Genomic DNA, 16,023 nt, shown 5'->3' on the forward strand with positions numbered 1-16,023 from the left:
AGAGAGAAAGAGAGAGAGAGAAAGAGAGAGAAAGAGAGAAAAAGAGAGACTGGCAGACCACAGAAGGAGATCAGAAACAAAGCTCTAGAAAAAAAGCAAACAACTCCCCTCTATTTACTTGGTGACAACAGAGGCTCTAAGGCGTGTGCGGCACTGCTGTGTGCATTTAAAGACCAGCCAGACATTCAAAAAACAATGTCATGCCTGCCGACGGCTAGAAATGCTTTAGTAAAGGCTGCTACATCTTAAGATGAGGCATATCTCTATATATATAAAAAAAAAGCTTACATAACATATTTCTAAAAATCCTCTGAGGTAGTGCCACACTAACCCAATTGAAGAGCTCAGCTATGAGGATAAGTAGCTATGACAGAGGGCTACATGAATGAAGTGGCCATTCAAATGATTAAATAGGATCCTACCACAGCAAGAGGTAGAGTCCGTTCAAATGCTAGGTTACTACCACAACAAGAGGTAGAGTCCGTTCAAATGCTAGGATATTACCACAACAAGAGGTAGAGTCCGTTGAAATGCTAGGTTACTACCACAACAAGAGGCATAAGGAGAGAATATTTAATCCCTATGCTATCTCACTGGTCCACCTGTACTGTATATCAACAATACAGGCTAGAGCCGTTACGGTGACTGTATTACCGCCACACCGGCGTTCACGAGTCATGACGGCACTCAAATTCCACGTGACCGTTTGGTCATTAGGCTTCTCCAAGCTCTGATGCTGCTGATGGTCATTAGTAGCCTACCAAACTTGCTAACTGCCTGGTACTCAGCACTCTATTGTCCCTCTAATCACTCTGACATCAATGCAAATCTGATCGAAATTCTAATCAAACAGAGTGATGGCCTCTATTAAAAAGAGGAGGAACCCATCAGCTTTCTATAGGCTAGGCCTACTATATTTATTTCTCAACTTTCCTAACATTGAGCACATTGCTTCTCTTTACAACAGGAGTATAGTCTACCTGGCTGGCATGAAAATAAACCACAGAAACAGTGTCTTACATTCCCTATTTAAGTGCATAGATGACATGTATTTTTCCTGCTGCCCCTGTTTCAATACAGGTTCATGTTAACGGTCCATTCTAAATCAAAATACATTTCACACATATATAATGTAGTATATGTAAAGACAAGATTAAATCGAGAATAGTCTGGTGGGTGACAATATTAGTGTAACACTTGTGAATGATGCTCAGCTTAAGGCAAGAAACAGCGCATGCCTTTTTAAAATTATAATTTTTTAACTTTTTGAAATGATAGTCACACACTTCATGTAGTCTAGCCGATAACTTCTTAAAATGAAGCACATTAATCCACCTTACAAAGGGTATAGAGCCTGACTGGTATACATAGCGCGTGAGTTTTAAGTTTGTGAGTTTTAAGTTAGTGAGTTTTAAGTTTGTGATGTTTTAAGTTTGTGAGATTTAAGTTTGTGAGTTTTAAGTTTGTGAGATTTAAGTTTGTGAGTTTTAAGTTTGTGAGTTTTAAGTTTGTGAGTTTTAAGTTTGTGATGTTTTAAGTTTGTGAGTTTTAAGTTTGTGAGTTTTAAGTTTGTGAGTTTTAAGTTTGTGAGTTTTAAGTTTGTGATGTTTTAAGTTTGTGAGTTTTAAATTTGTGAGTTTTAAGTTTGTGAGTTTTAAGTTTGTGGAAGACCGTCTTCTCCATAAAAAAAATGCACCTTTATAATAAAAGCTTAATCACATTTTGAGGTCACTTTTGAGAATTGTGTTTTCCTGCTAATGGAACGAACATTCGCTCTTATAGCCTACTGCCGTGTTCACTTTTCTGCACTTAAAATGTGAAGAAATAGCCTAATAGTTTATGAACATTTTAAGCAAAGCTTTATGATCTGCTGTGTCAGGCTCATTGCTTAAATATTTTTTTTTTCATGCTAGTGGTTGTATTAATTTGGGGTCTATCGCATCCCACAACAATTTTGAATATTTATTTCTCGCACAGAATAGGTCGATTTTTGTAGTATGGGGGATAGTAGATTGACATAGGCTAGTGGTTTTTGCTGTTCGTTAGGCCTACTCATCTTGTTGGCTGACGAAAAGTAAATGTGAACAGTTCTTCCAATATCTTCAATATGCGCCTCAGAATTGGATCAGGATGCGTGTGTATTCACGTCATGTGAGTGAGAGGTGCTTCGGCAAGCAGCTGGGAGAAGGGAACTATAATTATTATATTCAGCCCAAGGGCACAACGACCACTGACTGCAAAAGGCATGGATTTCTTTTAGGGGGCATTACGGCCATACAAAGGGGATGCAAACGGGAAATTCTCTCACAGTCAATCACGCCAGTTTTTATCAAATCATCACTAGTCTCATCATGCACCCTTACAATGTATTAAAAATCTAAACATATAGCCCAACGTTTGTAGAACAACTGAAGTTAAATTAATAACTCTAAATTAAGCATGTTGGAGTACCTGTTTCTTTGTTAACCGCTCAACACGGAATCGCCGCATGTGCGCTCTCCCTCAAATCGTTTGGAGAAAATATCCTTTCTATTTAATCAGCTTTTTTCAATTGTATTCTTCATACTATAACATAATTTAAAATAATGCCATGGAATTTTAAGCAAATCTTGTCTGCTAAATGAACTAGTGTAGCTCCACAGCCGTATGGCATAGCCACGTCAGGACCTAACATAAGGACAACTCAGAGTATGCTATTCTGTTCTTCTGAAATAGACTACATTACCTATATATCATGTTTCTTTATACCTGTCTAAAATAAATCATGGATTTGTGATTGTGTAGGCTCTATTACATGGATTTATAACGTTTTTTATACTGTAGATGTACCAAAAGGTCTTCATCAGTGGCTTGTAGGCTGTGGGTGGAAGCCAGGAGATGCTGAATGTCTTTATGTTCATTAACGGACAATTACCGTGAGACCAACCAGTTATTTGCTCGACAATCACCTGCTGATGACATTGCATGACCGCCACAGCTCTAATACAGACACTCCAAAACATGGATTTCCAATAGCTTTCAAACATACCTGACCCAGAATGGACCCTGGAGTACCTTTAAAAGTCTGACACACTACTGTATAGCACTTATTGCTACAGTCCACTACAGACCATTGTTAGTGTTACTGTCCACCACAGACTACTGTTAGTGTTACTGTCCACTACAGACTACTGTTAGTGTTACTGCAGAGGGCCAGTCTAATCTCCAGTGCCCTATTCTGCACACTGATCTCACTGGGAGATATGTCGAATCACCTCACATTGCAGAGACTAGTGCCAACTCAATGCATCAGAGTTTTTTCTGATCCTGTCACCTTGCCAAGGAAAAAGTCATGTCCCTATTAAGCCCAACCATCTTATCACAAATCATCCAAGATCCTAATTCTGACCTGGTCCTTAGGTTCCCCGGGCTGGGCGGGCCGTCGTAGACAGACAGCAGGTCAAAGTCTTCCTCTAGGGCGAAGCCTTGGAACACCAGCTGTATCCTGTTGTGTTCTGCTGCCAGGATCAGCCACGTACAGTTGGCATAGTTGGGGTAGCCGTATGGGTAGCCAGGGCTCTCTATCGTACCGTTGGGGTTCTGGAGAGTATAACTGCAGTTCTGAGCTGTTGGGGGGGGGGGGGGGGGGTGAGGGGGAAGGAAGAGGGGAGGGAAGGAGGATGGATGGAGAGAGGGAGAACATGTGGTTAGCAAAATAGACTGAGCAACATATACTAAGTAACATTAAAGGGGATATTTCCAGTTCAAACACCAACAAAGTGGACACCCCACTACTGTTTAGGTAAACAGCTGAGGGATGCGGTTAGAGAAATGTAACCACTCAAATTCACACACAGAAAAGCTAACAAACAGATGGGCTTTTCCCTCAGAAACAGATGGCTAATGCATCACTACTGCCTTCCTGAGACCTTGTACTAGATGCTGTCAGTGATGCAGAAATACCTTGACTTTCTCTGTCAGTGGTGCAGAAATTCCTTGTCTTTCTCTGTCAGTGATGCAGAAATAGCTTGTCTTTCTCTGTCAGTGGTGCAGAAATAGCTTGACTTTCTCTGTCAGTGATGCAGAAATGCTGTGGCTATCTCTGTCAGTGATGCAGAAATACCTTGACTTTCTCTGTCAGTGATGCAGAAATAGCTTGTCTTCTCTGTCAGTGATGCAGAAAGAGCTTGTCTTTCTCTATCAGTGGTGCAGAAATGCCTTGACTTTTCTCTGTCAGTGATGCAGAAATACCTTGACTTTCTCTGTCAGTGGTGCAGAAATAGCTTGTCTTTCTCTGTCAGTGATGCAGAAATACCTTGGCTTTTCTGGGCTAATCCGAAAACAAGGCTCCCTACATTTTATCAGCATATTGAATGTGCGACCCAGGCTGGAAGAATTCTGGATTATCGTTACTCTAACTTCCACGACACATACAAAGCCCTCCCTCACCCTCCTTTCGGCAAATCTGACCACGACTCCATTTTGATTCCACGTGTGGTGGTTTATTTCTTTACTATCAAATGAGGAGAGACAAACTTATCACACAAGTCAGAGTTATTCTTAAAATAAATCTTTAATAATGAGAGCTTTGCAATAGCAATGACTTGTCAACGATTCACCATTTCTAATGATCCGTTGAGTGGCAAGACAAAAGTACAAAGATCTTTTATAGCCAAGATACACCCATTTCAACCTACATGACGAACAACATACACATAGAATGTGTCACAAAGTTAAGACTCCAAACTGGAACCATCTCTTCCTGATAAGGTTAAAGAGCAGAAACATTAACTCATGTTCTCTGGAATGCTCTTTAGGTTTTATCACCCAAAGACATCGTAAATCTCCTCTGTCAGTGTTATCTCATAGAGGCTCATCCTCAGTCGAACACACACACAATAGTTAACAGAATACTCTATTCTGTCGAATAAAACAATCATTTAATGCAATAAAAGGATTACAACATAATCTTGCAATTTTTCTATGACACACGCTTCAAGATTGCTTCGATCACGTGGACTGGAATATGTTCCGGATAGCGTCGAACAACAACATTGATGTATACGCTAATTCGGTGAGCGAGTTTATTAGCAAGAGCATCGGTGATGTTGTACCCACGGCGACTATTAAAACCTTCAACAACCAGAAACCGTGGTTTGATGGCAGCATTCACGCAAAACTGAAAGTGCGAACCATTGCTTTTAATCAGTGCAAGGCGACCGGAAACATGACCGAATACAAACAGTGTAGCTATTCCCTCCGTAAGGCAAACAAACAATTTAAGCTTCAGTATAGAGACAAAGTAGAGTCGCAATTCAACGGCTCAGACACGAGAGGTATGTGGCAGGGTCTACAGTCAATCACGGACTACAAAAAGAAAACCAGCCCCGTCGCGGACACCGATGTCTTGCTCCCAGACAAACTAAACAACTTCTTTGCTCGCTTTGAGGACAATACAGTGCCACCGACACGGCCCGCTACCAAAACCTGTGGGCTCCCCTTCACTGCAGCCAACGTGAGTAAAACATTTAAACGTATTATCCCTCGCAAGGCTGCTGGCCCAGACGGCATCCCTAGCCGTGTCCTCAGAGCATGCGCAGACCAGCTGGCTGGTGTGTTTACGGACATATTCAATCAATCCCTATCCCAGTCTGCTGTTCCCACATGCTTCAAGAGTGCCACCATTGTTCCTGTTCCCAAGAAAGCTAAGGTAACTGAGCTAAACGACTATCGCCCAGTAGCACTCACTTCCTTCATCACGAAGTGCTTTGAGAGATTAGTCAAGGATCATATCACCTCCACCCTACCTGACACACTAGACCCACTCCAATTTGCTTACCGCCACAAAATGTCCACAGACGACGCAATCGCAATCACACTACACACTGCCCTAACCCACCTGGACAAGAGGAAAACCCATGTAAGAATGCTGTTCATCGACTACAGCTCAGCATTTAACCTGTTGGGGCTAGGGGGCAGTATTTACACGGCCGGATAAAAAACGTACCCGATTTAATCTGGTTACTAATCCTACCCAGTAACTAGAATATGCATATACTTATTATATATGGATAGAAAACATCGTAAAGTTTCTAAAACTGTTTGAATGGTGTCTGTGAGTATAACAGAACTCATTTGGCAGGCAAAAACCTGAGAGATTCCTTTACAGGAAGTGGCCTGTTTGACTATTTATTTGCTTTCTTTGACATCTCTTTCAAAAACTCAGGATCTCTGCTGTTACGTGACACTTCCCACGTCTCCAATGGGGTCTCAGAGCCCGGGAAAAACAGGAATGACGTAATTCAAAGCCCTGGCTCAAAAACACGAGAGCTTTTGCTAAGTGGTCTATCAGAGGACAAAGGCTTAGGCGCGTGACCTGCCCCGCCCCCGTCTTTCTGTTTTTCCCTCAGTTTACAGACACGCAGATTCCCGGTCGGAATATTATCGCTTTTCTACGAGATAAATTGCATAAAAATTGATTTTAAACAGCGGTTGACATGCTTCGAAGTACGGTAATGGAATATATAGAATTTTTTTGTCACGAAATGTGCCATGCGCACGACCGTGATTTACCATTCTGATAGTGTCTAAAACGCACGAACAAAACGTCGCTGATGGAACATAACGATGGATTATTTGGGACCAAACCTACATTTGTTATTGAAGTAGAAGTCCTGGGAGTGCATTCTGACGAAGCACAGGAAAGGTAAGACCATTTTTCTTATAGGAAATATGATTTTGATGAAGGCTAAACTTGCCGGGTGTCTAAATAGCTAGCCCGTGATGGCTGGGCTATGTACTTAGAATATTGCAAAATGTGCTTCATCCGAAAAGCTATTTTAAAATCGGACATATCGAGTGCATAGAGGAGTTCTGTATCTATAATTCTTAAAATAATTGTTATGCTTTTTGTGAACGTTTATCGTGAGTAATTTAGTAAATTGTTAGTAAATTCCCCGGAAGTTTGCGGGGGGTATGCTTTTTCTGAACGTCACATGCTAATGTAAAAAGCTGTTTTTTGATATAAATATGAACTTGATTGAACAGACATGCATGTATTGTATAACATAATGTCCTAGGTGTGTCATCTGATGAAGATCATCAAAGGTTAGTGCTGCATTTAGCTGTGGTTTGGGTTTTTGTGACATTATATGCTAGCTTGAAAAATGGGTGTCTGATTATTTCTGGCTGGGTACTCTGCTGACATAATCTAATGTTTTGCTTTCGTTGTAAAGCCTTTTTGAAATCGGACAGTGTGGTTAGATTAACGAGAGTCTTGTCTTTAAATAGCTGTAAAATAGTCATATGTTTGAGAAATTGAAGTAATAGCATTTCAAACGTTTTGAAAATCACGCCACAGGATTCAACTGGCTGTTACGTAGGTGGGACGATTTGGTGCCACCTAGCCCATAGAGGTTAACACCACAGTACCCTCCAAACTCATCATTAAGCTTGAGACCCTGGGTCTCGACCCCGCCCTGTTCAACTGGGTCCTGGACTTTCTGACGGGACGCCCCCAGGTGGTGAGGGTAGGAAACAAAATCTCCACCCCGCTCATCCTCAACGCTGGGGCCTCACAAGGGTGCGTTCTCAGCCCCCTCCTGTACTCCCTGTTCACCCATGACTGTGTGGCCATGCACGCATCAAACTCAATCACCAAGTTTGCAGACGACACTACATTGGTAGGCTTGATTACCAACAACAACGAGACGGCATACAGGGAGGAGGTGAGGGCCCTCGGAGTGTGGTGTCAGGAAAATAACCTCACACTCAACATCAACAAAACTAAGGAGATGATTGTGGACTTCAGGAAACAGCAGAGGGAGCACCCCCCCCCCCCCCCCATCCATATCGATGGGACAGTAGTGGAGAATGTGGAATGTTTTAAGTTCCTCGGCGTACACGTCACGAACAAAATAAAATGGTCCACCCACACAGACAGTGTGATGAAGAAGGCACAACAGCACCTCTTCAACCTCAGGAGGATGAAGAAATTTGGCCTGTCACAAAAAACACTCACAAACTTTTACAGATGCACAATCGAGAGCATCTTGTCTGGCTGTATGACCGCCTGGTACGGCAACTGCTCCACCCACAACCATAAGGCTCTCCAGAGGGTAAAAAGGTCTGCACAACGCATCACCGGGGGAAAACTACCTGCCCTCCAGGACACTTACACCACCCAATGTCACAGGAAGGCCAAAAATATCATTAAGGACATCAACCACTCGAGCCACTGCCTGTTCACCCCGCTATCTTCCAGAAGGCGAGGTCAGTACAGGTGCATCAAAGCTGGGAACGAGAGACTGAAAAACTGCTTCTATCTCAAGGCCATCAGACTGTTAAACAGCTATCACTAACATTGAGTGGCTGCTGCCAACATACTGACTCAAATCTCTAGCTACTTTAAAAATTAATAATTGGATGTAATAAATGCATCACTAGTCACTTTAACCTGATATGGATAGGGGCAGTATTTTCAAGGCCAGATGAAAAAACGTACCCGATTTAAACTGGTTACTACTCTTGCCCAGAAACAAGAATATGCATATTATTAGTAGATTTGGATAGAAAACACTCTGAAGTTTCTAAAACTGTTTGAATGGTGTCTGTGAGTATATCAGAACTCATATGGCAGGCAAAGATCTGAGAAAAATTCAACCAGGAAGTGTAGGATCTGAGAAATGTAGTTCTTCTTTCTAGTCCCTTTCGAAACTACAGTATCTGTGCTGTTACGTTGCACTTTCTAAGGCTTCCATTGGCTGTCTAAAGCCTTCAGAAAGTGGATTGAGCCTTCTCCTGTCTCTGGGCAGAGTATAGGAGCTCAGTTACTGAGTGGTCTGCCTGAAGAAAAAGAGATTGGATATGCGCGTTCCCGCGAGCACGCTGTTTTTTCATTTCCTCCTTACACTATCGTCTGGTTGGAATATTATCACAATTTTACGTTAAAAATACCATAAAAATTGATTTTAAACAGCGTTTGACATGCTTCTAAGTACGGTAATGGAACATTTTGACTTTTTGTGTCTCGAATTGTGCTCGCGCATTACCCTTTGGATAGTGACCTGAACACACGAACAAAACGGAGGTATTTGGACATAACTATGGATTATTTCGAACAAAAACAACATTACTTGTGGAAGTAGCAGTCCTGGGAGTGCATTCTGACGAGGATCAGCAAAGGTAATACAATATTTCTAATACTAATTCTGAGTTTAGGTGGCCCCGAACTTGGCGGGTGTGATGGCGAGCTATGTACTCAGAATATTGAAAAATGTGCTTTCACCGAAAAGCTATTTTAAAATCTGACACAGCGATTGCATAAAGGAGTTCTGTATCAATAATTCTTAAAATAATTGTTGTGTATTTTGTCAACGTTTTGATGAGTATTTTTGTAAATTCACCGGAAGTTTTTGGTGGGAATACATTTTCTGAACATCACGCATCAATGTAAAAAGCTGTTTTTGGATATAAATATGAACTTGATTGAACAAAACATACATGTATTGTATAACATAATGTCCTAGGAGTGTCGTCTGATGAAGATCAAAGGTTAGTGCTTCATTTAGCTGTGTTTTGGGTTTTATTGACATATATGCTTGCTTAGAAAATGGCTGTGTGGTTATTTTGGTCTATGTACTCTCCTAACATAATCTAATGTTTTGCTTTCCCATAAAGCCTTTTTGAAATCAGACAACGTGGCTGGATTCAGGAGAGGTTTATCTTTCAAATGGTGTAAAATAGTCGTATGTTTGAAAAATTGAAATTATTGCATTTTTGAGGTTTTTGTATTTCGCGCCATGCGATCCCATTGGCTGTTGGCTAGGGGTTCCGCTGGCGGAACGGGGTTCCGCTAGCGGAACGCCTAGATGTAAGAGGCAATGCCACTATATATAATGTTTACATACCCTAAATTGCTTATCTCGTAATGTATATACTGTACTCTATAGTATCTACTGCATCTTGCCTATGCCGTTCGGCCATCGCTCATCCATATATTTACAGTGAGGGAAAAAAGTATTTGATCCCCTGCTGATTTTGTTCGTTTGCCCACTGAGAAAGAAATGATCAGTCCATAATTGTAATGGTAGGTTTATTTGAACAGTGAGAGACAGAATAACAACAAAGAAATCCAGAAAAACACATGTCAAAAATGTTATAAATTGATTTGCATTTTAATGAGGGAAATGAGGTAGTTGTTGCGAAATTGTTAGATTACTTGTTAGATATTACTGCATGGTCGGAACTAGAAGCACAAGCATTTCACTACACTCACATTAACATCTGCTAACCATGTGTATGTGACCAATTAAATTAAATTTGATTTGATTTCTCCTTCAGCGATGCAGAAATGCTGTGGCTATCTCTGTCAGCGATGCAGAAATGCTGTGGCTATCTCTGTCAGCGATGCAGAAATGCTGTGGCTATCTCTGTCAGCGATGCAGAAATGCTGTGGCTATCTCTGTCAGCGATGCAGAAATGCTGTGGCTATCTCTGTCAGCGATGCAGAAATGCTATGGCTATCTCTGTCAGCGATGCAGAAATGCTGTGGCTATCTCTGTCAGCGATGCAGAAATGCTGTGGCTATCTCTGTCAGCGATGCAGAAATGCTGTGGCTATCTCTGTCAGCGATGCAGAAATGCTGTGGCTATCTCTGTCAGCGATGCAGAAATGCTGTGGCTATCTCTGTCAGTGGTGCAGAAATGCCTTGGCTTTCTTGGTCAATGATGTAAAAATACCTTGTCTTTCTCTGTTAGTGGTGCACAAATACCTTGTCTTTCTCTGTCAGTGGTGCAGAAATACCTTGGCTTTCTCGGTCAGTGGTGCAGAAATTCCTCAGATTTCTTGGTCAGTGAAATGCCTTGACTTTCTTGGTCAGTGAAATACCTTGGCTTTCTCGTTCAGTGGTGCAGAAATGCCTCGGATTTCTTGGTCAGTGAAATGCCTTGACTTTCTTGGTCAGTGAAATACTTTGGCTTTCTCGTTCAGTGGTGCAGAAATGCCTTGGATTTCTCTATCAGTGGTGCAGAAAGCCAAGGTATTTCTGCATCACTGACTGAGTATAAGCGGTGCTTCTTGAGTATGCTGCGTTACATTACAAGCATAGGGACAGACATGTGCACAAACACAGGTATCCACACACATACACTACCATTCAAAAGTTGGGGGTCACTTACAAATAACCTTGTTATCCATGAAAACATACATGAAATTAGTTGCAAAATAAATAGGAAATATAGTCAAGACGTTGACAAGGTAATAAAGAATGATTTTTAATTTAAATAATAATTGTGTCCTTCAAATGTTGCTGTCGTCAAAGAATCTTCCATTTGCAGCAATTACAGCCTTGCAGACCTTTCGCATTCTAGTTGTCCATTTGTTGAGGTATTCTGAAGAGATTTCACCCCATGCTTCCTGAAGCACCTCCCACAGGTTGGATTGGCTTGATGGGCACTGCTTACGTACCATACAGCCAAGCTGCTCCCACAACAGCTCAATAGGGTTGAGATCCGGTGACTTTGCTAGCCACTCCATTATAGACAGAAAACCAGCTGACTGCTTCTTCCCTAAATAGTTATTGCATAGTTTGAAGGTGTGCTTTGGGTCGTTGTCCTGTTGTAGGAGGAAATTGGCTCCAATTTAGCTCCGTTCACAGGGTATGGCATGGCGTTGCAAAATGGAGTGATAGCCTTCCTTCTTCAAGATCCCATTTACCTTATATAAATATCCCACTTTACCACCACCAAAGCATCCCCAGACCATCACATTGCTTCCACCATGCTTGACAGATGTTGCAAGATGCTGTCAAAGGTGACGAACCCGGGGATCAGGAGCGGACCGGTCACCCCTGCTGATGAGCAAGAACCTGCCACGCCAGCTGAGGCACTGGAACCTGTCAAGTGAGCTGGGGCACGGGAGCCTGACAGATCGGTTGAGGCAGGGGAGCCTGGCAATCCGGCTAAGGCAGGAGAGCCTGACGAGCCGGCTGAGGCAGAGAAGCCAGGCGATCCGGCTAAGGCATGAGAGCCCGACGAGCAGGCTGAGGCAAGGAAGCCTGGCGAGCCGGCTGAGGCAGGGAAGCCTGGCGATCCGGCTGAGGCAGGGAAGCCTGACAAGCCGGCTGAGGCAGGGAAGCCTGGTGAGCCGGCTGAATCAGGGAAGCCTGGCGAGCCGGCTGAGGCAGGGAAGCCTGGCGATCTGGTTGAGGCATGAGCGCCTGTAGCAGTTCTCGGACCCGACATCATTACTCTGACACAAAAAATAAAATAAAAAAAACACTCCGTGATGCTTCCCTTCTGTAACGAGTGCGCTGAGAGTCGGGAAGCAAGTTCAGGGTGTGAGTGTTTTAATAAATAAAAGAGACAATGAACACGAACCACAAACAACACACAGACATAAAAACAGAGTCAATAACACCTGAGGAAAGAACCAAGGGGAGTGACAGATATAGGGAAGATAATCAAGGAAGTGATGGAGTCCAGGTGATTGTCATGAGGTGCAGGTGCGCAAGAATATGGTGACAGGTGTGTGGGATAATCAGCAGGCTGATGACCTAGAGGCCGGAGAGGGAGTATACGTGACACCTGTGAAGGGAGTAGCACACAGCGTTGTACGAGATCTTCAGTTTCTTGGCAATTTCTCGCATGGAATAGCCTTCATTTCTCAGAACAAGAATAGACTGACGAGTTTCAGAAGAAAGTTCTTTCTTTCTGGCCATTTTGTGACTGTAATAGAACCCACAAATGCTGATGCTCCAGATACTCAACTAGTCTAAAGAAGGACAGTTTTATTGCTTCTTCAATCAGAAGAACAGTTTTCAGCTGTGCTAACATAATCACAATAGGGTTTTCTAATGATCAATTAGCCTTTTAAAATTATAAACTTGGATTCACTAACACAACGTGCCATTGGAACACAGGAGTGACGGTTGCTGATAGTGGGCCTCTGTACACCTATGTAGATATTCCATTAAAAATCTGCCATTTCCAGCTACAATAGTAATTTACAACATTAACAATGTCTACACTGTATTTCTGATCAATTTGATGTTATTTTAATGGACCAAAAAATATATTTTCTTTTAAAACAAAGACATTTCTAAGTGACCACAAACTTTTGGAAGTTAGTGTAGATGACTGCACACACAATTACACACACCACAACACGTGACTAAAACAACCCCCTTGACAAGCCCCTTGACAATCCCCTTGACAATCCCCTTGACAAGCCCCTTGACAATCCCCTTGACAAGCCCCTTGACAAGCCCCTTGACAAGCCCCTTGACAAGCCCCTTGACAATCCCCTTGACAACCCCCTTGACAATCCCCTTGACAAGCCCCTTGTCAATCCCCTTGACAACCCCCTTGACAACCCCCTTGACACTCCCCTTGACAATCCCCTTGACAACCCCCTTGACAAGCCCCTTGACTGAGGACTACACCTCTGTATCAACACAACATATCACCATGTATCTATTGGCAGGCCATTAGCATTGGAGTGCTATAACATACCATTATCACCTTGTATCTAGCAGCAGGCAATTAGCATTGGAGTGCTGTAACATACCATAATCACTATGTATCTATTGGCAGGCCATTAGCATTGGAGTGCTATAACATGCCATTATCACCATGTATCCAGCAGGCAATTAGCATTGGAGTGCAATAACATACAGTACCATAATCACCATGTATCTAGCAGCAGGCCATTAGCATTGGAGTTCTAATCGCTAGCCCTCCCACCACTCTACACACTCCATCTATTTATAAACCTCCACGGACACGCTTTTTTTCCATCAACCGTCGTGATGTGATTATCCAGCCCCTCAGGCAATGGTTGAGGGGATTGTGATCTCTCCTGGTCGTCGGAAAGAGATACACACCAAGGTTAATGTCAAAGTTCATTTGCACAGAGAATAGTCAATTCCCACGCAAGCCACATACGTGGTTCCCGAAAACTGTCAGTCAATAGTCGTCACGGTGACCAAGCAACAGACGACGAAAAGGAAAGGAGACATGGGCTCACTCGCAAATGTCCCCTATTACCTATGTAGTGGACTACTTCAGGCAACCCTGGTACAGCCCTGGTACATAGGGAATAAGGTGCTGTTTGGGATGCAACAAAAGGAATCTAAGGAGGGGTGGAATCTAACGGGGGGGGTGGAATCTAAGGAGGGGTGGAATCTAACGGGGGGGTGGAATCTAAGGAGGGGTGGAATCTAACGGGGGTGGAATCTAAGGGGGGTGGAATCTAAGGGGGGTGGAATCTAAGGGGGGGTGGAATCTAAGAGGGGGGTTGGAATCTAAGGGGGTGGATTCTAAGGAGGGGTGGAATCTAAGGAGGGGTGGATTCTAAGGAAGGGTGGAATCTAAGGGGGGTGGATTCTAAGGAGGGGTGGAATCTAAGGGTGGTGGAATCTAAGGGGGGTGGAATCTAAGGGGGGGTGGAATCTAAGGGGGGTGGAATCTAAGGGGGGTGGAATCTAAGGGGGGGTGGAATCTAAGGGGGGGAATCTAAGGAGGGGTGGACCCTAAGGAGGGGTGGAATCTAAGGGGGGGTGGAATCTATTGGCACATGAACAGGGTAAACTCATCCCCCAGGGTAAACTCATCCCCAGGGTAAACTCATCCCCAGGGTAAACTCATCCCCCAGGGTAAACTCATCCCCAGGGTAAACTCATCCCCCAGGTTAAATTCATCCCCAGGGTAAACTCATCCCCCAGGGTAAACCCATCCCCAGGGTGAATCCATCCCCCAGGGTAAACTCATCCCCAGGGTAAACTCATCCCCAGGGTAAACTCATCTGCAGGGTAAACTCATCCCCCAGGGTAAACTCATCCCCAGGGTAAATTCATCCCCAGGGTAAACTCATCCCCAGGGTAAATTCATCCCCAGGGTAAACTCATCCGCAGGGTAAACTCATCCCCAGGGTAAATTCATCCCCAGGGTAAACTCATCCGCAGGGTAAACTCATCCCCAGGGTAAACTCATCCCCAGGGTAAATTCATCCCCCAAGGTAAACTCATCCCCAGGGTAAACTCATCCCCAGGGTAAACCCATCCCCAGGCAATGAGCCGGCTGGATCCTTATATACACTACATAGAGAACAGTGTAAACTCATCCCCAGGGTAAACAGGTAACGGTAGAACTGGAATATCAGGCCACACTATAATATATGCATAGAGTTTTGACTTAGACCACAAAATATATTCCCTTTTTAACAATGCAAAGTAGAGCAGAGAAAGGGAGGGAATAAGGAGAGAGAGAGAGAGACAGACAGAGAGAGAGAGAGAGAGAGAACTTCATGGAAGAATACATAATCCTATTTATGCAATTTATGCTTTCCAAATGGCACCCTATTGGTGGAAAGTAGTGTACTATAAAAGGAAAAAGAGTTACATTTGGAAGGCATTACAATCTGTTGTTCTTCCTTCCTTTGTTCCGCTCAGACACGGATGTGAATTTCAATGGCGGATGATTAAAATGCATTTAGGAAAGACAAATCGGAGGACATCTGTCATGTGAATAGCCCATATTATTCATAAAAACAATTAAATAAGCAAATGAAACAGCAAGGAAAAGACAATTTTAGCATGTTTGCTCACCCATAGCATGACAAACGATGCATTCCAAATGGCACCTTTTTTCCTCTATTCCCTATTGGCTCTGGTCAAAAGTAGTGCACTACAACGGATACAGGGTGCCAGTTGGGAAGCAACCCAAAATATGCCATTGTTGGAGACTAATGAGATATGAAAGCTTTATTGGTAGTGTAGAATGTACAGTGAATTAGGAAAGTATTCAGACCACTTGACATTTTTCCACATTTTGTTATGTCACAGCCTTATTCTAAAATGTATTAAATAAATGTTTTTCTGCATCAATCTACACACAATATCCCATAATGACGAAGTGAAAACAGGCTTTTATACATTTTTGCAAATGTATTATACATAAAAAACAAAAATTCCTTATTTACATAAGTATTCGGACCCTTCGCTATGAGACACGAAATTGAGCTCTGATGTATCCTGTTTTCATTTAT

At 42.9% G+C, this 16,023-nt stretch overlaps 1 protein-coding gene across 1 annotated transcript in view; it reads right to left on the reverse strand.

The window, feature by feature from the left end:
* LOC115175393 (CUB and sushi domain-containing protein 1-like) overlaps nucleotides 1-16,023 on the reverse strand; it is a 128,244-nt gene that overhangs the window by 62,418 nt on the left and 49,803 nt on the right. The window contains exon 2 of the mRNA XM_029734627.1: nucleotides 3,389-3,605. Coding sequence (XP_029590487.1) covers nucleotides 3,389-3,605 — 217 coding nt within the window. The remainder of the gene's footprint in view (nucleotides 1-3,388; nucleotides 3,606-16,023) is intronic.

Source organism: Salmo trutta, chromosome 36 (genome assembly GCF_901001165.1).
Source record: "Salmo trutta chromosome 36, fSalTru1.1, whole genome shotgun sequence".
NCBI lineage: Eukaryota > Metazoa > Chordata > Actinopteri > Salmoniformes > Salmonidae > Salmo > Salmo trutta.